The sequence below is a fragment of the Argiope bruennichi genome, chromosome 4, assembly GCF_947563725.1.
Source record: "Argiope bruennichi chromosome 4, qqArgBrue1.1, whole genome shotgun sequence".
Taxonomy (NCBI): domain Eukaryota; kingdom Metazoa; phylum Arthropoda; class Arachnida; order Araneae; family Araneidae; genus Argiope; species Argiope bruennichi.
The window spans coordinates 117,949,664-117,973,513 of NC_079154.1; the positions used below are offsets into that span (position 1 = coordinate 117,949,664).

General features: G+C 27.6%; 1 protein-coding gene across 2 annotated transcripts in view; it reads left to right on the top strand.

Moving 5' to 3' along the window:
• LOC129966802 (cardioactive peptide-like) overlaps positions 1–23,850 on the top strand; it is a 182,178-nt gene that overhangs the window by 107,353 nt on the left and 50,975 nt on the right. Inside the window, exons 2-3 of one of the 2 annotated variants that reach the window (XM_056081374.1) lie at positions 5,557–5,653; positions 12,144–12,350. In XM_056081374.1, coding sequence (XP_055937349.1) covers positions 5,570–5,653; positions 12,144–12,350 — 291 coding nt within the window. In that variant the 5' untranslated portion in view covers positions 5,557–5,569. The remainder of the gene's footprint in view (positions 1–5,556; positions 5,654–12,143; positions 12,351–23,850) is intronic. The other variant, XM_056081375.1, reaches the window with a different exon arrangement.

The window sequence follows — 23,850 nt, forward strand, 5'->3', positions numbered from 1 at the left end:
AAAAGGAACTTTTCTCTGAAAGAAATATATTTATTCATTAACAACAATTCATTAACTTAGTTAATTAAGAAAAATTCAAAAACTATGTTTCAAGAAAATCTCCTATTTTTAAACAGGCAATCCTTATATAATATATATAAATATATATCGTGTATCTCATGTTTCTAAGGATTTATATCAAATTTTATATTTAGATAGGGGTTTGCTTTTTAAATTTATATATATAGTTATCTTTCCTGAAAAAAACTGCGATTTTAAACACACACACACAAATTTTTTTAATATTTAAATAAGTATATTCTGCTTCAGCTCCAGTGCAGCGGGTGTCAGAGCAGCATGAATGCCACGTGTGTTGAGGGTATAGGGTTCAAGTCGCGCTTTATGCTTTTTTCTACTAATGTTTTTATATTTAATATTTTTGCTTTTTAAAATTATCTCTATATGTGTCGTTCCTGTCAAAACACGATTTTACATTAAAAAAAGAAATTTTTTCTTACTAACTTTTAGATACTTTTTCTATTTGCTCTCATACTGACCATGTCATAATGCGCCATCTCGGATGCGATTTTATCATGGTAAAACTGAGTGTAAGCTAAAAAAAAATAATGATGGATAAACTGTAATATGAATATTGTGATATAGCAGATAGTTTCGAATAACAACTAAGTGCATTCATGATATTTTTTTTTATTTATTTAAATGACCAGTTTATATGTAGGAAAGATTGAAAAAATATTCAGCATGCGATTCGTATCTAAATATTTCCTTTAAAAAACACAATTTTGCAAAAAAGAAAAAAAAAAAAAGAGCATGCCGAGCGAAACTTAGTTTTCTAGATGTCGATAATAAAAAAACAGTATTTCCAAATTTCGAAAAAAAAATTGAATTGCACATAATTAAATTTTGCTGAGAGTTACACTTTAGCGAAATAAATTTTAATACAACTTCCATCGCACCAAATATAATACGGATATTAGAGATATTAACATCATTCAGTTTAACTATTATTTATCTAATAACAGATGGATTTAAACTTTATCTTGATAATTAAAGACGTTCAAATTATAAGATATTATTTCCAGTTGCAAGCAGAATCTGCTATTAAGGATATATTACATGTTTTACTACCTTAAAAACCTTATTAATAAAAAGTCAAATAGGATTTTTTAAAACAAATTATAATCCTACAAACGTAACGAAATCAGGTGGAATATTTATTTTTTTTACTTCTTTCACTGTCTAAAAATATTTTTTTAATGAAAGAAAGAAGATGTTCAAATATTATAGAATGTTTTTTCCTAATTTCAATACCAAGGTCAATAATGATTAAGTCCAATAAAGAAGTTTTTCAAACCAGACGGAGAATTCATTTATTTCCTTTGGTTAAATAAAAATTCTTTTTCTTCTCTCTAACAAAAAAATATTATCATTAAAATTAAATATATCTCATTCTAACACTTTTTTGGAGAGTTTAGGTATTTCTACATACCTTAATTAATTTCTATATATGAGTAATAACATGTAGTACTGAAACATATTTCATTTCTAAATAATGAATTAACAGAAATCTCCCCAACAAGGAATTAATATGAAAATATTAATTAAATACTTTCTCTCGATTTTTTATATTACAGCAATTCATTAAACCAGCAAGAATAGTCTTTCTCCAACTGTATCATATAATCATTAATAAATGTTCTTGTTTATTATTAATTGCATATCAATGATGACAATAGTTACAAAAGTGTCTATTAATGCGTACGATTTTTATATATGTACCAGAACATTGAATCTGTGTTTTGAGTGTTTCGTTTTCGATCGACTTAAACGAAAATTACGATTGCAGTCACAAAATTACATAGCATATTTCATATAATGAAGTCACTGCGCTTTTGAGTTATTGCATTTATATGCTTGTGAAAGTACTGAAAGATAGACAGTCAATTCGACTAATTTAGTTTCAAATCTGAAATATTTATATTTAAGATTGTAAATTTGTATATCAAATTTTATCCATCAAACTTTAATCGTTTTTTTATTATCGTGTTAATTTATATGTCAGTCTACAAAGCGACACAAATAATAAATAGCAAAACAGATAGAAAAATTTCTTTTTAGTAATTTTACTATGAGATTTTGATAGGAATTTCTTTCACACATGTAGACTTAAGAAAGGGAATCTTAGGTATCTTTAAAGGAATATTGTATTGTAACTGATGTCTTCTGCATTTCCACATTCAGTGCGAAGGGATTTTATCCCTTCGCACTGAATGTGGAAATGCAGAAGACATCAGTTTTCTAAAGAATGTGTACAATTCATTAAATAAAAAAGTGGGAATTGTATCAGGAAATAGGAGAACATTTTAGAATAAAGTTAACATGGGCAAAATTAAGATAAAAATTAAGAAATGATTAAATTTTAAATTAGATTTGAAAATGTCATTACATACATAATATTTTCTTACTATGTAATTATTAAATTATATGATAATAAAATGTATTAAGAAATTCTTAGTATTACTGCTTTGAAGATGATTGAAATTCAGTCCTATTTTATGAAATTTTCTAAATAAAAAACTATGTTGTACTTTTTTTAATCATTGTTCTGGGAAAATCATTGCTCTTTCTTAGAAGTGGAAGAAAGCTGTGAATGCCAACAAAAATGAGGTGAGGATAAAAAGATGAATGCTCATCATTTCGCAACTAAACATAAAGCATAGATCCTACTTTTCATCAATTATATATTTAAAAAGTTAGCCCTGAATTCCTATACAATTATAATGATGATTGATAATTTAAAATTGAAATATGTCCCATGTGTAAGGTTTTAATCTAGAACATAAAGCATGCATACTGTATTTTAAAATCTTAATTGAATAATGGCAATCCCGAATTTAGTTTTCTTCTTCTTCTTTTTATTTCATACAATAATTTCCAAATTCCAATTTCATAAATTGAATTCTTCGTTGAATCACTCGGATTCAGTATCTATAATTTATAAATAATGAAATCATAAATATAATACTCTGTATGTAGACTTTTGCATTATGAGAAATGTACTTTCATTTTAAGAAATTCCTACAATTTCTAATACATTCCATCTTACTTTAAAACAATACGTTCCTCATTTCTTCTCGCAGTTATTCTGGCATCTACACTTCAAAGGCTAGAACAGAAACTAGAAACATTCCGTTAAGGAATTCCACTAGAAGTTTCAAAAACATCGCAATTTTCTTTTAATTTATTTCCGCAAAAAGAGCAACAAAAAGACTAGTGACGAAACAATTTTCAACCAAGAAATGTCGAGCAACATTTCTTTGCTTAACGGTTTGGAAACTATGCAAAACAATGGGATCCATCATTTGTTAGATGTGAACAGCCTTGCTTTAATGATGTTTTCTCTCTTTGAAGTTGAATTTCTTCTTTTAAAGATTCAAGAATCTTGTCAGATGTTTGTAGTTACATTTTATCAAACGTTTATATGCAAAGCAAGGAAATATTTCAACTTTTGAGTCGGTAGTACCATTTTTCAATCATATGGACTCCAGAAAAGGAAAAGTACTTTGAAAATATAACAAATAAATTTATGAAATAACTCCCATTCAAATGCTAGCACAATATTTCTTTTAATTTGTAACAAATAAACGCAGATTGTATATTTTATGTTGGTAGGAAACTAATTTCTGTTTCACCCAAGAAAATGTTTAATTTTATATTTCTTTGAAAACATGATTATAAATATTAAATGGCAACATCAGCAATACATGATTTGAGGAAAATTTTCTTTCAAACATATATTTATAAACATATGGAAGATAACTTAGATAAAGAATTTCTGTTTTTTCAATAGCTTAAAGAAAAATGCCTATGCTACATAAACAAACATGGCTGCTTTCATGAAAGCGAATGATAAAAATAACCTTTTGAAACATTGCATAAATAAGTTATATCATAATGCATAAATAATTATTATGAATAAAAAATTCTAACAATATTCATTTTATTCCTTAAGATGAATGTATCTTTATTATGTTTGATATTTCTATGATAAACAATGAATAATTTAAATTTTCATCTTTCAAGAAATGAAAACACATATTTTATGCAAAATAATAAAAAATAATTTCAACGTTATTTTAGAATATAATAAAAATAATTAAGATATTTGAAATTATGCTTGAAATATGTTGAGATATGAATAGAAACAATCTCTCTCTGCTTCAGGTGGTTTTTATAGAAATGCTACCATAAAAATGTTATTTTTTTCACATAAATTATATTTATTAATTTGAAAATTCTATAAATTTTCTTGCCCTTGGCGCATAAAATATTTTTTATACTTTTTAGATGCTCTGTCAATGTATAAGATTTTTTAAATAATTAATAACCTTAATAATACAATATTACAGTCTTCAGTTGCTTCAATAAACATGATTTCTTGTAGTAGTTAAACAAGTTAACTAACTAAACATATAACATGATATCTTGTAACTAGTTAAATTATTAAAATAAAGCTTAAAATTTTAAAAAATTTTTAAGAGAAAACCGGATGATTTACCAATAACATTTTTCTTTATTTCTATTAGAAATGCTATGCCAGCATAATTTTCTTATTAGAGAAATATAGATATACCAATAATTTATGGAATATTGACATTATATCGTAAAATTTTTTTGGGACATACCGATAGTATGTAAGTTAAATTATCCTTTATGAGACATACTGGTGGTAATTTAGTAAAATTTTTCTTTATGAGAAATTCTGATGGTATATTAGTAAAATTTTCTTCACTGAGAAATCCAGATAACTCAGCAACCAGAAACTTCTTCCCTCTCTTTGTGAGCTATTAGACATGTTATATCACAAAATTATTAAGATTTTAACCTTTAACCTGAGGCTATTCTAATAAACCTATGTATAGTTTCATTTTTCGATATTATTTTATTTCCTATACATTATAGATAGATTTATTATTGATGTGTATAAAGATTAATGATTATCTCCTTGTGGGAGGAAAGGACTCATTGATCTTATTTTAAATTGATTTGGAAAAAGGAGAAGTGTTTTCTTCTACTACCAATTTTCAGAACGGTTTTGATACTTCTTCATAATTAATGAGATTAAAGAAAAACTAATAATTAACCAAATAGTTGCTTATTTTGCTTTATGGAAAGGAACTTAGATTTGTCTCTTCTGAAAATGAAATAATTCTGAGATTCTTTATAAAATTTGTACTTAGGAAAACGATATGCTCTTAAGGAATAAGAATGAAGTCAATAACAAACAAATTATAACACAAATTATAGGTTATAATGTTTTATTATTTTGTTTTAATACAAATTCAATCGAATCTTTAATCTATTTATCACATTAATTAAGTGAATTATTTATTTACTGCTGTATTAAAGCTATATTTTATCACTGATAAGGAATGGGTGTTTTTAATATATATAAAGAATGCAAGAAACTCAACAACTGATAGTTTAACTGATTATAACAAAAAATTGGAAAAAGCTATGTTTGTGAACTTAAATTGACTTCCTTTTTCTTTTCAGAAAAATTAAAAAAATGACCAGTTCAGCGTACTTAACCTTCATTGTGCTGTCAGTACTGGCTATCATCTACACAGTTGCAAGTGAATCATTGGATCAGGTAATTTCTTTTAAAAATAATTCTAAAATATTACATTATGTATTCTAACTTATTATTTGCTGCCAATATATAGCTCAATTAAACATGATTTAATTCATTTAAATTTTTTACACAACTATGGACTCTGTATTTTTAGTTATTTTAATGTAACTTTATCTTTGTAAGAAAAATTACATATATGTTGACCATATTATGCCACTGAAAACGATTTACGTGTTTTTTTCATTATCGAGCAATGGTAACGTCGTATTATATTCTTATATTTATCTTATATGAAATAATTAACAATGGATGGCTTTAATTTTAAATTTAATTCATGTCAAAAATCATTCATGGCCTATCAGTTTGAAGAACTATTGAAAATTCATTATAATAAGTTCTGTTTTTTCAAAAACGGAAATAAATCAAAAAACTTTTAATAATTTAATTTATAATTCGCTGTTTTGAATAATTTAAATCTTTCTAAAGATCTTAAAAAGTATTTTTATACAATTTTTTAAATTTTAAAATGTTTGATTCCCCAAAACTCATTGAGTTGTTTTTCATTGACTTTCATCAGTTTAATACAAAAATTTCCTAAAAACATTTTAGCATTACAATGAAAATTTCTCCGAAAAATTGTTATTAGTTTTAGTTATTTATTGCAATTACAGAATTATTCGATTTCTCTTTCCCGATTCCCTTGATTTCCAATTTAAAATTTGATTTTTCGATTAATTATCATGCAGCGTAATTGCAAACAAACGTGTAGCAATTATCGAAATTTGTGATAATTTGCGTGCGCAAAAATGAAATGCACTCACGAGAAAACATGTTTAACTGAATACGCTTAAAAATAAGTTTAACGAAAGAGTAAATCAGAGAGAAAATTGCTTTACCTTACGAACTTGCATTTCAACGTAATTTATAATGGGTTTGAAGCAAGTTTATTTTATTTTTCTTTTTTATCAAACTATAATAATTATAAATTTTTTATGTGCTAAAAAAATGTTAATTTTGCGCTCTAATATTCATTTTTTGATATTTTTAGATGCATAAAGGTAGGTAAGATGTATTTAATGTCATGGATAAACATTCCAAAAATACTTGTTCTTTTTATTAATGCTTTTTTGTATCAGGGAAACCGAGTATATACTTATTCTATATTTAGATACTTGAAACTTGCTGGTTAATTATAAAAGTTTGTAATTTCAAAGTTTCTGTTTATCTGAATACTTCAAGAAAGTTAATTTTACTGAGCCAACTCTTTATATTATTATGATTTCACAAAGCAGATTAGACACTTTAAATACATTATTTCTAAATAATAGCTTACGTATAATCTTATATACATACGAAAATAATATTCATAACTTTGAAGAAAAATAGATGCCCAAAAAACGATGATAGCTAACAAAAAAAAAAAGCTATTCTGCTATTCAAAGGAAGCATTGAATTTTAACAAGAAATTTAATAATAGCAAATATTCTTCTAGGTGTGGATTTGATAGGTTGTTGAAATTTTGAGAAAGAATAATAGTCTTTGTTAACAGTTCTTAATTTTTCGATTGAATACAAGGATTTCGGAGCTGTTAGCAATCTTTCCACTTTTTCACATTGTAAACATAAACACTATCAATCCGCAAATTTCTGAAATTTTCTTTAACCAACAAGTGCTGCTTTTATGTAGCAAAGAAACTCCAATTAGTCGATGGGTGTTGCAAATTAATCATCAAAAGGTAGTACGGTAGTGATCACGGATATGCTGATTTTTATCCTCAGCTGCATTTTGTTACTGTTTGTTTCACTGTGGCTTTTATATTGGTTAATCGTTCTAGTTATCTGAAACTTATTTCTTCCAAGTCTTTTTGCCTTATGTGCCTTACTGTGAAAGTTCGAAATACAATTAGGAGAAGGGGAGGGGGGGGGGGGTGAATAACATTTTCGAAGATAACTGTTATTGGTCATACTTTTATCGTGTACACACATTCAGTTTTCCAGGTTACATTAATACCTTATTTTCCCCTTAACAATTGAATTACAGCTATATTGGCGCTTCTAGGGAAAAGGTTGTGGTTATGGATTTGAGATGTTTACTGGCACAATAGCCAAATTTGCCAAGCTGTGCCAAGTAAATGGTAAAAATCTCAGATCAGAAGATAAAAAGTAATTTCAATAAAATATAAACTCACATTTGGGGTGGGGGTAATACAAAAATGAGGATGAATAGCTTCCGATTTGGTGGTTGGTTCTCGCCTCCTTATTGGATACAGAAAAATGGGGGGTTGGTTACCTTCCACTGATAACGGGATGTACTTCCCTAGGGAAGGGTTGCCGGTGACGGCCCTTAGAATTCAACAGCATTTCCCGCTACTGCTGCTGTCGCGATGCTCCGATGCTTCAGTTTTATCTGTGTGCTTACAGGTGGGTCAAAGTAGTCAACTAATGGTTAATGTTTACTAAAAACAAAAAAAAATACTTTCTAGGGAAAGGCATTTTATCAGTGAATCCAGTTCATAATGTCAATGCACATAAGGCAGAGATTTATGAAGTTTTATGGAGTGTCCTTAATACTTTGATTACACAATGTATTTTTATCACTTAAATCATTATCTCCTTATGGAATGATAACATAGCTGATGTATCTGTTCTCTAATCAAGCTGTTCATAATATTAGTCTCCTGACTAATTGCACCAAGATTAATGACACCACAGTCATCAAAAGAGATAATCTATTAAAATGGTTTCAAAATTTTCAGTTCATTGATATCAGGAGAAGAATCAAAATGGCTCAAAGATTTAATTGAGTTGAAAAATCCATTCTAGGGTTAAAATAAATGTCTCAAATTCTTTCTGCAACCTAAACAAGCATAGTAGCATGAATTTTTGGAGTATATTCTAGAAGTTATTGCTCGTGACTTTTGACCGTGAGTGATCATTGGAGTGTTTTTGTCTCTTATGGCTCTTTCACGCCGACGTGTTTGAGATAAATAAGTGAAGAATCGACCAATTAAAGAAATTTTCCCCAAAGACAAGTTTCCAAGAAATACGTGATGTTTCTGATAATCGAGAAATATTTCCTTTGTGGCTTCTATATAGAAACTGTAGCTAGAATTTTATTTTTAAAATATAATTTTAAAGAAATTGCATGATACAGCCTGGAAGTTATGAATCAAGTTTATTATCTAATATATCATGAGTAACAATTGAGATATTTTTCATATTTATTTTTAGCGTTTCTTGATAATTTTTCACAAACTCCAAAAAATCTCATAAGTTTAAAAATATACGTGTTTCATTATTTCTGTTGCATTTATTCAAAATATGAGCCGAATTAAAGTTTTACGCACTTTAATTCGGCCACTGTATTTAACTTGCTGTAAGTATATCTACAAACTCTTGTACAAAAGTATACTCGAGTGTGTCGAAAATGCAGGCAGAATCTATTGTAGACATTTTTGAGGGGAGAAATATTGAGGATAGGATTTTCTTTATTTTTATAAAAAGAGAGAAAGAGCAAAAAAAAAAAAAAAAAAGATTACATCAACATTTTTACCTCCAAAATTTTATAATTACTCAAAACCATATCCCACTGGGGTGGGAGAGACCTCAAATTTGAGAATGAGAAGCTTCCGGCAATGTGATTGGTTCTCAGGTGGGTCCAGAAATGATGCAGGGTCGGCTATCTCCTACCGATGAAGAGACCTCCCATGGAAGGGGATGTACTGTAGCTGGTGATGACAGGATTCATTCTTAGTTCCCGCCATTACTGCCGTGGCGCCCCTGTCACTCAAATTTATACGTGTCCTCAAGGCGGATCGGATTACCAGCTTGTGATTACCCAAACACCATAAGAAAAAAATGTTAAAATAATTACTAATAAATAGATCTATAATTTATCATGGTCATTCAGCATATTTTAATGATTATTTTTAAATTACAATAATTCTTAGTAATTTTCTTATTAATTTGACCATCTCTTAAGGAAGAAGATTAACTTAAGAAATGTTTAAGAAAATTACCAAAATATTAATTTTACTCAACCCTATTCATGATTACGATTTTAAGAAATGTGTCATTCAAAAGTATCATCATGTTTGAAAGTAGTTCATTTTGTCATGTTCATATCAAATACATTTGTTTAGAATGTTCTAAAAAAATGTTAAACTTTCGGCTCATTTCTATTTTTTTAATATACACTCTTCCAAAATTATTTTTGTTAATTTCATTAACAAAATTATTCCTTTATTCAATTTGTTAATTTCAATTAATTAAATTTCATCCAGTTAAATTCATTCGTTAATTTTAATTTTAATTAATTTCTTCAGAGTATATCAAACAAAATTAATAGCTAAAAAACTAAACTAATTATTAATTTTTCTGTTTTTTTTCTTAATAAAATGTCCCTTTAACTACAAGTTGTATTTACAAAAAGAAAAAAAAAAAACCCTTCTCAAAATGAATTATCAATCCAATTTACTGACTTGGTGAGGTCAAAAATCTTTTTTAAGTTAATAGTAAAATATGTTTCAAAGTTCTTATGTAGTATAGGAAATGTCAAGCTGATTATTAATTTTTTTTAATGTTTTTCATTTGAAACAAATCCTGCGGTCTCCGGGAAAATTTATCAACCTCTTGAGCCTTCTTCAAATGCATTTCCTGGTTCAGTGACCATTTCATGGTTATATTGAAACTTACGATTATGCAGAGAAAATCACTGCTTGGAGAAATTATTTCTTGATGGATATGTGGCAGTGCCCTATATCTGTCAAGTGAAGATTATCTTAATTTTATGCGTCAACAGATTCATCATACAGATTCTTCAGATACTTTAGATCACCTTAGCAAACATTCCTCTCAAAATTGACCAATCTCTTCTGTTTACATTTATTTGATCGATTATCGATTCTTATTCGCATTTATCTGATATACCGAGTTTAATACAATTTAGTATCTTATAATATATTTAGTTATATTGTTGCTACCGCTTACGTATTTCTAAACCTAAAAAATGTTTACAATCAATCTCAATGCTAATTAATAAGCTTGAAGATAGATTTTTTTTTTGTATTTACAAATTGCTTGTATCAGTTAGCTCAGGGTTGTACCTTGTATCAATTCGTGCGCTGTTACAGGATATGGCTATCTTTTTAATTTGATAATAGTAAGATTTTTATTTTATGAGCACCTTTATAAGCATCGTTTTATCTTGATAATGAAAAGCTTGAAGTATGGTGATTGGTTCTCACCACCATATGATTCTAGAAATGGTGTGGAGTCGGCTATCTCCTACCGATGACGGGATGTGCATTTCACGGGAAGGGGTATGACGTGGCCGGTGATGGCAGGATTCAACCTTAGTTCCTGCCAATGCTGTCGGTCACTCAGATTTATCCATGTCCTCAGGTTGTTTCGAAGTATATATATATATATATATATATATATATATATATATATATATATATATATATATATATATATATATATATATATGCAAAAGTATTAGAATCAAGTTAATAGGAAAAACAAAAAATCAAATAAAAATTAAACCAAAAAAATTATAAAAAATATAAAAAAAGAATCCGGCCTGAAGACTTTTTCAAGGGTCACCCTCAGGCAGGGATTCAAAGAAAGGGATTTTTTCTGTGAGGAAATACAGACATTGTCTAATAATGATTCCTTGTGACCCGAAAATCCCCTGAAATTATGCTCAAGAGATATACCATTTTAACAGAAAGGAAATATAAAACAACAAATAAGAAGAAATTAACCACAGCAAAGTAAAAAAAACAATAACAAAAATAACAATAAAAACAAAAAATAGCACTAAAATTAAAAATTAAAAACGAAAAGGCCAGTACATACCATCAACAGTCAAGGAAACTTTAAACTATTGATTGTGATTCCCTGTTTTTAAAAAACTAGCGGTAAATTATGTAAACAGATGTAGGCTCCCAGCGCCATCTATTGAGTGATCCAATATGCAAGGAAAGTTCTATTTTTATCTAAGCCAAAGGATTAATCCCAAACCATACCTTGTTTAATTAAAAAATTGACATTACAGTAATTTCTAGGAAATTCATTTTTAATTAAATTTTTAAGGAGGTTGTTTGATGCTTCAATATAAGAATTTTTATTATTGCAAACCCTTTTGATCCTGTTAACTTGTGAGAAAATTAGATTTTTGAAAATTTTAGAGTTTAGATTGGAATGGTAGTTACATAGTTTTGTTATTTTAAAGTTGAAATCATCCCTTTTATCGTATATACCAACTATTGTTTTATCATTAGCAATTTCGATATATATATATATATATATATATATATATATATATATATATATATATATATATATATATATATATATATATATATATATATATATATATATATATATATATATATATATATATATATATATATATATATATATATATATATATATATATATAAATTACTATAGCTTAATAATAAAAATTATATTAGCTAACAATCATTCTTCCATGTATGCAGGATCGGATGGATCTTCCTGTTCTGCAGAAAAGACCCTTCTGCAATGCGTTCACCGGATGTGGCAGAAAGCGATCCAACCTCAGAGGCAGTGATGCCAGCGATCTCTTCGGATCCAGACAGAGCAACTCCCAGAACAAGCTGTACGCTCTTCTGCAGCAAAAGATGGCCGAAGTCGACGCTCTTCGAGGAATTCTGGATGAAGTAAGCGTAAGGATTAGTTTTTTTATCTATTCATGTGTAAGTTGCTGGTGGCTTAGCGCATGATCTTAAGTTTCATGTTAATAAAATTATTTTACCATAAAATATATGACATATGAAAACGGGGATCTCCTTTTTCACCATTTATAGTAATATACTATCCTTACCAACAGTGTTCTAAGACATTTCAATAATTATTCATCTCTTGAAATTATTATAATATACCTTTTGGAATTTTGCTTCAAATATTTCAATAAAATATAAAAGAGAATTTGATCTTGTGAGTTTATATCTCACTTAATCAATTCTTTCCTTAATATCTATTACAAATGATATTCCCATCATGCCCAAAATAAAAATTATCATGACTATCATGATCAGCAATGACTCGAATGGAACAGCACCGCATGCAATATAAAGAGTAAATCATTAAAACTTTCATCTATGTGATACTTATTAGTGAGGTTTACTTTTTAGCTATAAACTGTTCTCAAACTAAGTGGTTGTTGTTATCATGATTTGGATGCGTTATCTCTCAAAAATAAGCAAAGCAGAAGCATGATACTTACTGCGATGTTCACAATAAATTTGAAGCAAGATATTCAAAAAAGAAACATTACATTCACAGGATAATTTGATCTTAGTTTCTTTCTTGTCTGATCAATCGCTTCCTAATGGTGATCACAAACGATGCTTCCATCATGACCAACATAGAAACTCTCATGATAACTATGACCAGCATTAACTAGAATGGAACAGCCGTAAAATATCAAGTTTTTCAACTTTGTGGAGATGCTTTTAAGTGAAGTTTAGTCTTTGACTGTAAGTCGTTCTCATGCTCTATATATATTTCGTTACCATCATTTGGATGCATTGCCACTAAAAGAACAAATAACGCTGTAGCCCGATGCTTCTTGTGATGTACATGATGAATGTGAAACAAAAAAAATCAAATGCTCATTCTCACCATAATTTTAATGATGCCGAATTCTCCTCATCTCAAGAATTCATCAATAAGGACCAAGAATCGAATCCGAATGTATGCAATCATTATCGAATTGCATGCAACATCCAAGTCGATTGCATTGATGTCTATAGGATTAATTCACCAATCATCATATAATATTATATCTATATTATTGAATTAAGGGATGAATGGAAGTACTTGAATGGTGGATAAGGTTAATACAAAATATTAAACCTTTTCACAAAAGAATCGGTTTAATTTACATGCAGCAAAGCACCATACAAACAAGCATTCAATGATGCGTTATGAAGATTAGAAATTAACAAGGCTCCGTATCCTAAGCTATATGACGGCATGAGCATTTAATAGGAAACATCTGATTACAGTTTATTTACTCGTACTATATGGCAAAAGTATGACTAAATGCCTTGTTAAGCAATAAAATAAAATTTACATGTGTTAAAAAAATTTTTTTAGAAGTAAAACAATATATATATATATATATATATATATATATATATATATATATATATATATATATATATATATATATATATGTATATATATATATTCTTTTTATCTCCGGTTCTCGCCCAGATACGATACTCTGCTGTGAAAGAATAAGATACTGCAAATGTTAAAAAATTTATTATTTGAGAAATGCACTCCTATTAAAATAAATAACAAAAAAAGTGTATAATGAATAAAGCAATTACGATAAAACAATAAACCAAGCCGAAAGCAATTTTTAATTTTCACAAAACATCTGCATATGAATCTATAATAAAAATTTTTTATTTATCGAAGCATGAAAAGAAAAGGTAATTTTATTTTCAATTTAATTGCAATAACTTAAAAATGTACAGCGAAATATCAGATAATTAGAAGCGATCAGTCCTATTTTAAAAATTGATGAATAATTTAAACCTATAAAGGAATAAAATACATTTTAAGTTTAAGCAAAGAAAGTTTTAAGAAGCAATAAAATCCAAAAATGTAAATGAAAAAACATATTGCAGATATTTGTTAATAATTAAATTAAAACTATTTTGGAAATCATTCATCATATAATGAATCTTCTGTTACTCTTTTTTTTTTATCTTAGATCAATCAGTACAAAACTAAAATTTTATTAAACATTTTTCCGAAGAACAGCGTTTTAATTGTTTCAATCTCAGTTACAAAAACAATTTGAAATAAAATATTTGTTATACTTAATTAGAAATATGTTTTTCGTCTTTAATGGTTTTAAAATCACTGATGTGAATTGATAATCTCTTGTTTCAAAAGAATGAAATGAGAAAAATTAAGAAAAGCCATGTTTTCAGCCTCAACCAATTTATTTCAATGAAAAGAAAGATTTTTTTCTCCTCATTTGTTGGAAAATATAGATTTACTTCAAGAATGATTAATTCTAAAGAATTAATCGATTAACGTTGAAAACTGCAGTGCAGTGTTTTAGTAATTGAGTATAAAATTCTCTTAATTGACTTGGATAATATTAAATCTGCCAACATTGTTGAAATAAATTAATGTATTCTTCTAAATGTGAAACTGTCTTCTATTCTAGTATCTTAGAATCTTTTGTGTATGAAATTATTATATGTTAGCTCTAATCATCAATTTATTATGTTTATTTTGTCAATCGCCCGTTTTAAGATCAAGAGCAGTATCTAATTAAAAATTACCAAAAAATTTCGCACCTCAAAGAATGATAGTTTATTAATATAAAATATTTTCATTTATCTAAACAAAAACTATTCCATTTCCTTAGAATTTTTCGTCAACAAAACGCTTTCAAATATCTTAAGACGGTTTTTTTTCCCGATATGCTACACCGTTTCTATTTATTTTCTATCTTATATACATAAAACATTGCGAGCAATGATTAAAAGTTAACCAAAGGCATTTTACTGTATATAAAATAAAATACTTTGCAACTGTCCATAAAATTTAAACCACGGATGTAGTTTCCGCTGAAACTTGTGCTGACAATTTCCTTTTTTTTAACTTTACATCTGTATCAATATACTCGCGAGAAATGATACGAAAAGAAATATTTTTATATATTTTATCTTGCATTACTGATGGGAAATTTATTTTTAAAACTATATTCCATGTCCTCTAAAATTTCTTGAAAATGTTGCATAGTTTGAAAAGTGCATTCTAATTAATATACATTTCTTAGAACGTTAGAAAGAAAAATTTAAATATGAAATTTATGCATATCAAGGAAAGAAGTAGTTTTTCTTGATTGAAATGAATTTAATGCACATACTTTCAAATAAATAAAATCTGCAATAATTTAAGCAATGGAATTATATATTACTAAATCTTTACTGGTCGGTGTTTTAGAATGTTTGGAAACTAAATAATTCTGCGAATGATGATATAAAAAATATTTTTTTCTCAATATCTATAATATTGATATTTCAGGAATAAAATCTATTGTATTTCAAAATTGAGTTTTATTTGTAAAAGAGATTACGAATTTATAATTTTGCTATAATTGCGGAACAATTAATTTTGTTGATATGTCAACGAAATTCGGTAATTTTTTTTATATCCGAATATTATTCGACCCAATAAATATTAATTATTTATTAATAAACCATGACTCAAAAATAAATTATTTTGCCTTAAATATAGAATTTGCTTTATATATGAAATGTTGAAATTTTTTTCAACATTTTACAAAACAATTAATTTTGTTGGCATGCAGCAGTGCAATTGAAAGATAAAAACATTATATTTAATAGCAAAATAATATATATATATATATATATATATATATATATATATATATATATATATATATATATATATATATATATATATATATATATATATATATATATATATATATATATATATATATATATATATATTATATATATATACATATATATATATATATATATATATACATATATATATATGTACATTTTTATTTTATATATATACATATTACACGGTATATTTATTTTAATAATAAAGATGAATGTATACTTGTGTATGTTGATGCTCTATAGACCAGATTACTTGATCTAGAACTATCACATTTGGAGCATACATGCAGAGGGTGGGGATGTGCACCTCACAGAAATTTTTGTAACATTTTAATTAAAGTTTTAATTAAAATGTCTCGTTTTTTTAACGTTTATAAAACAAAGAAAATGTGTTTTACATCTTTTATTATATAAAAAATGTCTTTTTAAAGATATTAATTTAATAATAGCAGGGATTTTTTTTTTCTAAATTTTGACAATTTTTTTTTTCTAAATTTTGACAATTTTTTTTCAAAATACTTTTTTGCCTAATTTCCAAAAATAGATTAAAATGATATCCTGAAATCTAACTGCATTCATATCCAGTAATACAATTTCACGTTTTCATTGTTTCTTCATAAAATATTTAATCTCAACATCTTCCTCCATTGCTGAAAATTAACAAAGAAGGCAGTTTTTTTAATATTTGTCGTTTACATGACAAAAAATGTGAAACTCTATTATTGAGAATTTTAAAAGATAAAGAAATTTCACAATTTCCTTTTTAATATAGCTCTGATGTCATGAGACTGATCTCCTTCAGAGAGGTTCACTTACACAATAAAAAGAACTTTAGAAAGATAATTAAAATAGGACTTTAATGTCGGACATTTTAATGGAATCATGGACATGAAGTTATAGCGAAACGATTTAACTGCAAACAGATATAACCAATATTCCTGGCGAACCAACTGTCGCCAAACCAACTGGTGATAAAAAAAAGTATGAATATTTTTATAGCTAGGCTTTAATGCCAGTAACAAACATATAACTATTGTAATCTCATTGTTATTAAATTCGTATTGGCAAGTTTTTTTCTGACTTCCCAAGAATTGCATTTCATCGAGCAAGTCTATTTCGATTTCCTATCTGAAATAGATAACATTGTGGTCTTTCATTTTGATTTACTAAAGTTACAAAAAAAGAATCATTGTAGAGTGAAGTAAAGTGGTTACTGCAATTAAGGGTCAAGCATACCCGAAATATTACTGAGAAATTCTCCTCTGTGGCTAAAAGCTATGGCCTTGTACGAGTGGGGACACCGACTGATTCAGCACTGTGTGTTAAGTTTGTACCATTGCTGTACTAATGGATATGATAAATAGTATGCTACATGACATTGGTCTGAACCATTGTGCAAACAGCATGTGGCTGTCATACGGAACTTAATGGAAGTACTATATTATGTTGATTGATGCTTCACTTGAGTAAGTACACAATACAAAGGGGGGGAAGATACACGAGTATGCAATAAAGATTTCCCAGTATATAGCTTTGTTATTGATTGTCGATCGAGGATATAATGATTGGTCTTTACCACTATTATAGCAATAGAATCAAATTAAAATATAGGGCAAAAAAATTGCAAGTTAATTTTTATGAGAAATACACTAGAGAAGTATTTTGTTCCATATCATTTTACCACAGGGTACTATGAAAAGATGACTTTAACTATAACTCCTTTCGACTGATTTCTAACCAAAATTTGTAAATTGAGGCCTTAATAGAATTCTGTGAATCTGCAATTTTTATTTCAGAGATACCGATGACTGTTTACATAAGTTTGTGTTATATTTTCTTTGTTTATTATTTTTTTAAAATAATGTAGCTACCATCAACATTATTCATTTGACAGTCAATAAAGAAAAATGTCTTAAAAGGAAATATCTTCAACTACTGGTGAACGTTCCTATAAAACAATATATGGATCGAAGGGATCCAAATCCTTTACAAAGCAAGATAAAACTCAAAGCGTCGCAAAGAAAAGTAAAACTAGATTTTGAAGAAGAGTACAATGTGACATCATGTAAAAAAAAAAGATGCAAACCTTCTAAAATGAGAAGCACACTTGAGTCACTTTCATATTCTCTTAATTCTGAGATTTTGCAGAAAATCATGTGTTTGGAGCATTTTAAGTATTTCTGCTCGGCCTTCAATAACAATACGATAAAGAGAATATGAAACTGACTTCTTGTTTTTCATATAAAAATTTCAATCTTTTTTTAAATTTTCATATTGTTTCTATAATTTTTCTTTACAAATGTAAGCATTTCAATTTGAATATTATCAATTTTCAATTTCGTTTTCAGATCACTTAGCTAATTCCATTGTTATTTTATGTTGTTTTGGGGTTTTATTGGTTACATTGCTTCCATTCCTTTTTAAATAAAAATTGCTTGTAATAATTTTTAGTTTTACGTTATTACCAATAATTTTAATGATTAAAATATTAAAAACTTATTTTTTTATAATAAGATATTTAAAACATACGCTTGGCCTTTCATGCTTGTATAGAGGATGATCCCGCTGGAAGGCAAATTAATTAAAGTTTGGAATAAAAATCAACTGTCATTTTCAAGTTTTGAGCACCTTGGAATCTATTTTTAAATCTTTCTTAGAATCCTGAAATGCGTGTTACGTAGCAGCCATTTAATTATGCTGTGAATGATCCCTAACAGTGGAACAAAAAATATTATCAATTCAACAAGGCAACCCACATTATGTTTACAGCCAATATGACTCTACGATAAATTTACTCTCTAATTATTTTCATTTGAAAACATTAAAAGGATGATAAGGATTGTGTCGTAAATATCGTTTAAAAGGAATAATCATGTGTAAATGTAAAAATATGGGCATAATATAAAAATATGACATTTACTATCATCTACCAAAACCTGTGACAACACAAGAAGGCATTGTGGAATATAAAATATTTATCGATTATTGATATAGAAAATTTTATTTTATTTTATCTATCATATATCCTTCTGAAGTATCTGTGAGAAAGTTTTGGAAAGAAACAATATTATGATTAATACACTTTCTCCAGTTACGGTTTAGTTTTTGACTGAGTTTGCGATTAACTAATAAAATATAACTCAATGAAAACTCAATAAAACATACCAAGTTTATACCAAGTTTCTAATTTATATGCTTCAACAAAAATAGTAATAGGATTAATTTCTTTTAAAATATAATATAAAAGTTTCCCATTTATAAAAAATTGCAATGAACAATTGATTTCGATAAGAAAATTTACAAATTTTCTTGTACATATTTCATAATTACAGAGGAAAGCATAAACAAAATAATTTTTATGAACCTAAGCATGACAAGCTATCATATACACTCAACTTTTCCCAGTAATAATTGATCTTTTCTGTCTTTAACACTATGATTTAAATTGAATTGAAGACCCTCAATTTAAAAAAAAATCTAAAAAGCAATTAAGAAGTAATTTACTTAATAATATCGAATTAGCTGTCATTTTCTTTATCACGACAACTACATTTCCACTAGTTTATAAACAAAGACACCATTTTGATTCATGCAGATACATTCATTAAACAAACTATCGCAAAATGAAAGGAAACATGTTTTTTATTTCTTAACGGTAACCGGAAAAAAAGAAAGATATTATTTCTAGTAATAGAGATTGTCGAGGAAAATGTTTCTCGTATTTAGGTGATATTTATCTGATTTAAAAAATGCAAGATCATTAGGATCCAAATTAAAATAATTCCCATAACGATAATCTAGAAAAGTTTATTTTTAAAGAAATGTCATTCCGTTGGAGCTTCTAAAGTATTTCTGAAATGCGACCTCATTAGATAAGGATTAATTAAATAGACGAATTTTGGATTATATATCATAAGAATTTGGAGTAATAATCTCTATTTGGTGGCATTTTTCTTAAAGAAAATTCGAATAATAATCAAATGGAATTTTTTGGCCCGTGAGTAAAAGACAAATATTTAAAAACATTTGCAAATTGAAGTTGCAAAGATTAATAAATGTTAGCTTTTGGGAAAATGCAAGTCTTTTCTGTTTTATTCTGGTGGTATTTATTTTGTCGTTTTGAGTAGTTAATATTAGCATTTCGAAAAAAGTTTGCGTTTTGAACAATTGCAATTTTGGAAACAAATATAAACCCGCTTATAAAGTGAATATATAAATAAGAAAATATACACTTCAGGTTTATTATTGTGATAACTAATTTTTTTTCTCTTTTTCACGAAGTAATTAAAGAATGCGTTTTAGCTTAGTCTATTCTTTAGAATAAACAATAACAGAATAGACTAAATTTTAACAAGAAGATCGTTATTCAAACGTAACAACGAAAAATTACAATAACTTTTATTTAAAAATTATACCTAAATTTTAAAGGACAGAAAATATATATTTGACGAAAGCATACAATTTGTATATCATTTTGTTATAGTGATACATTCAAAGCATAAATGTCTAACTATGAAATTCAGTAAATATATAATCAATTCATTTTTCAATAAAATAACTCATTTATTTAATGTAATAATGAATAAAAACCTTTGCAATTTGTATTAAACAAATTATTTCACACATTAATGAATTGTTTCATTAAATAAATATAAATTTTAAAAAATAAGTAATTATAGACTGTTACAATTATCATAATTAAATTGTAAAATTCACTTCGTTCGAATAAGAAAATAATAATTTTTTTTCCATCAAACTTAGTTTAATTTCAAATCTTTCATTTACTGCAATTATTTACTTTACTTTTAATATTAAAAAAAGAAATCATAGCTTAATTCAGCTGAGTAGTTTGTACTTTACATATAGTATAATAAACCCGCTTTTTATCTGGCACTCTAAAGGAATGAAGGTTGTTATTATTTAATGAAGAATAACTTTTAAAACCGCAGAATAACTCGCTGGAACTTCGTTCTATTTTTCCAAGTGTTTTTTTTATTACTTCATGAAATATATTATATCTCGACTTATTCAAACTCAAAATTAGGTTGCTTCTAATTTTTTCTACTGCTTAGAACATTTTTCATTTTAAGAATTAATACGATTCTAAAATTTAGAAATAAAAGGAAAAAATTTGTCCATTCTTTTTTCGAAAAATGAGCCGAAAATAGTTTCAACAAATAGTCGTACCAGCAGAAGAAGCTGTCAGTCATACTTTACAATTACATTAGGAAGTTCATCGTAATCACGTGGATGAGATGGTAATCTCATACAACAAAGAGATGCTTGTGTTAAAAAAGTGCTAATAACGGGTGTCCCAAAATTAACGCAAAATTTGAATTTGCCATCATTGAAGCAGTAAAGTGTTGGCAACCTTATTGAAAAAAACCATTTGACAGCTGATAGTTTAGAATTAGTAAAAATGGTGCGTTACATGATATAACAACGTATTTCCGTTGTTGAAAAATATTAAAAAAATGAAACTCTAGCTGCCAGAGTTTGAAAATTTGAGAACAGACCCCCTAAATCGTGTGATTTAGCACCATTAGATTTCATTTTATGGTGCTATTTGAAGTCAAAGGTCTATCCCAACAAGCCCACGAGCACGCATGCATTGAAGAAGGAAATGCAAAGGTGCATCAACGAAATTCAGCCATAATCATGCGCGATGGTTATGGAAAATTTCAAAAAAAAAAAAAAAAAAAAATGCGTATGTACCAGCAAAATCATCAAGGGCATTTGCCCTGTATGTTATTCCATATAGGGCAAACCCTAGATAAGATAACCTTATCTTGTGTGCTATACGATTCAGTAAAAATATAACAATTTAACGGGAAAAAAAACAGTGTTTTTTATTTAATTCAAATCTTGCGTTAATCCGGTGTTCTATCGTGTAACGCTCTATCTAAACTATCAGCCGTCAAATGTTTTTTTTAAAGGTTGCCAACACTTTAGTGCACGAATGGTAGCAAATTCAAATCTTGCGTTAATTTTGGGACATCCTTCATAAAAGTCGTCATCTCATAAGCAAATCCACTAGAAAAGAAGATGAAATCTTTCACTTGACCGAAGGTTTCAACTCGGTTAGAAAACGAATACCAATTTTGTATATAGTAAAATTTAGCGAGGAACATATGCCAGTGACTAAGCAAAGAATATAAATATTATTAACCTGCTATGAAGAAAGTTTAAGTATGAAAAAGAGTCATTGAAACAGTAGATGAAATTTTTTACATTTTATGAAACCTAACCGCAATCAAAGCAAATTCCTTTTTAAGCAATATTTTGGGCTTCTGTTATAGTATTGTATATTTTTAAAATGGTTTTGATTTGCCCCACGACGACCCACTTAACCGAAAGAGTGTAAAACTGTGAAGGCCACATGGGAGAGAACCATTATTTATATATTGAAAAACTACAATCCAGAATATGGGCGGTAATTAAGGATATACATTATAGTTCATTTGACTAAAATATTATATTGACTAAATATTTAACTAATATTATATATTGACTAAAATATTAAATTATATAGTTAACAAACCATTTCTGGGTTCAAGAGACTAAATTGAAAAGTACATAGAGAAAGTAGTAACGCACATAAACATAAAAATAATATCACAATGTTAATAATATCACAAAGGATAAAAGATATAGTATATTGTATAGCAGTATCAAACAACGTACCAATATCTAAAACACCAAGTAAACCCATTATGCAAAGTGAATAATAAGTGAATGGCACAAATACAAAGTAAAAATGCAAAGTAGATCGAGAAACACACACACACACACAAAGTACCACTAGAAAGTAAATCCAGAATATGAGCAGAAAGATACAATTTTTTTTAATAACTATAATACTGCATAGAAAACTACAGCAACTACAAGCTGTGGCAGATTAATTTCATAAAGAAAGCATAAATTTAAACAAGATTGCAAACAACCCAAGGCACAGATCCATCATTCTAGCCTCTTCTGAATATTTTCACAAATATCTCTGGAGATTTCATATATATATTAATGTATTGCGTTGGCAACTAAGTAATTGCGGATTTTTTTTAGAAAATCAAAGACAATTTTTTCATGGAACTAAATAACTTTATTCTCTAATGTATTGCCCATTTTGATCAATGACCTTTTGCCATCTTTCAGGCAGCATCATAATCCCACGTTCATAAAACTTCTGGTTTTTATTAGCAAAAGACTGAATCAGGTACGATTTGACATCATCATCATTATTGAAATTTTTACCATTCAAGGAGTTTTGTAAAGATCGAAACAAAAAGTAATCAGATAGTGCAAGGTCAGGACTATATGGTGGATGTGGCAAAACATCCCAACCAAGCTCCAATAATTTTTGCCGAGTGACCAAAGATGTGTGTGGTCCTGCATTGTCATGATGGAATACAACACCTTTATGATTTGTCAATTCGGGCCGCTTTTCTTCAACTGCATTGTTTAATTTCGTTAGTTGTTCAATGTAGACATCAGAATTGATCGTTCGGTTGGGTGGTAAGAGTTCAAAGTAGACAATTCCTTTGTAATCCCACCAAATTGATAACAAAACCTTCTTTTGATAAATATCAGCTTTTGATGTTGGTTGAGTTGGTTCACCTGGCCTGCTCCACGATCTTTTCCGCTTGATATTGTTGGAAACAACCCATTTTTCATCGCCAGTTATCAGTCGTTTTAAAAATGGATCATTTTCATTACGTTTCTTAAGCAAATCGCAGCTGTTAATGCGTTGCGTTGA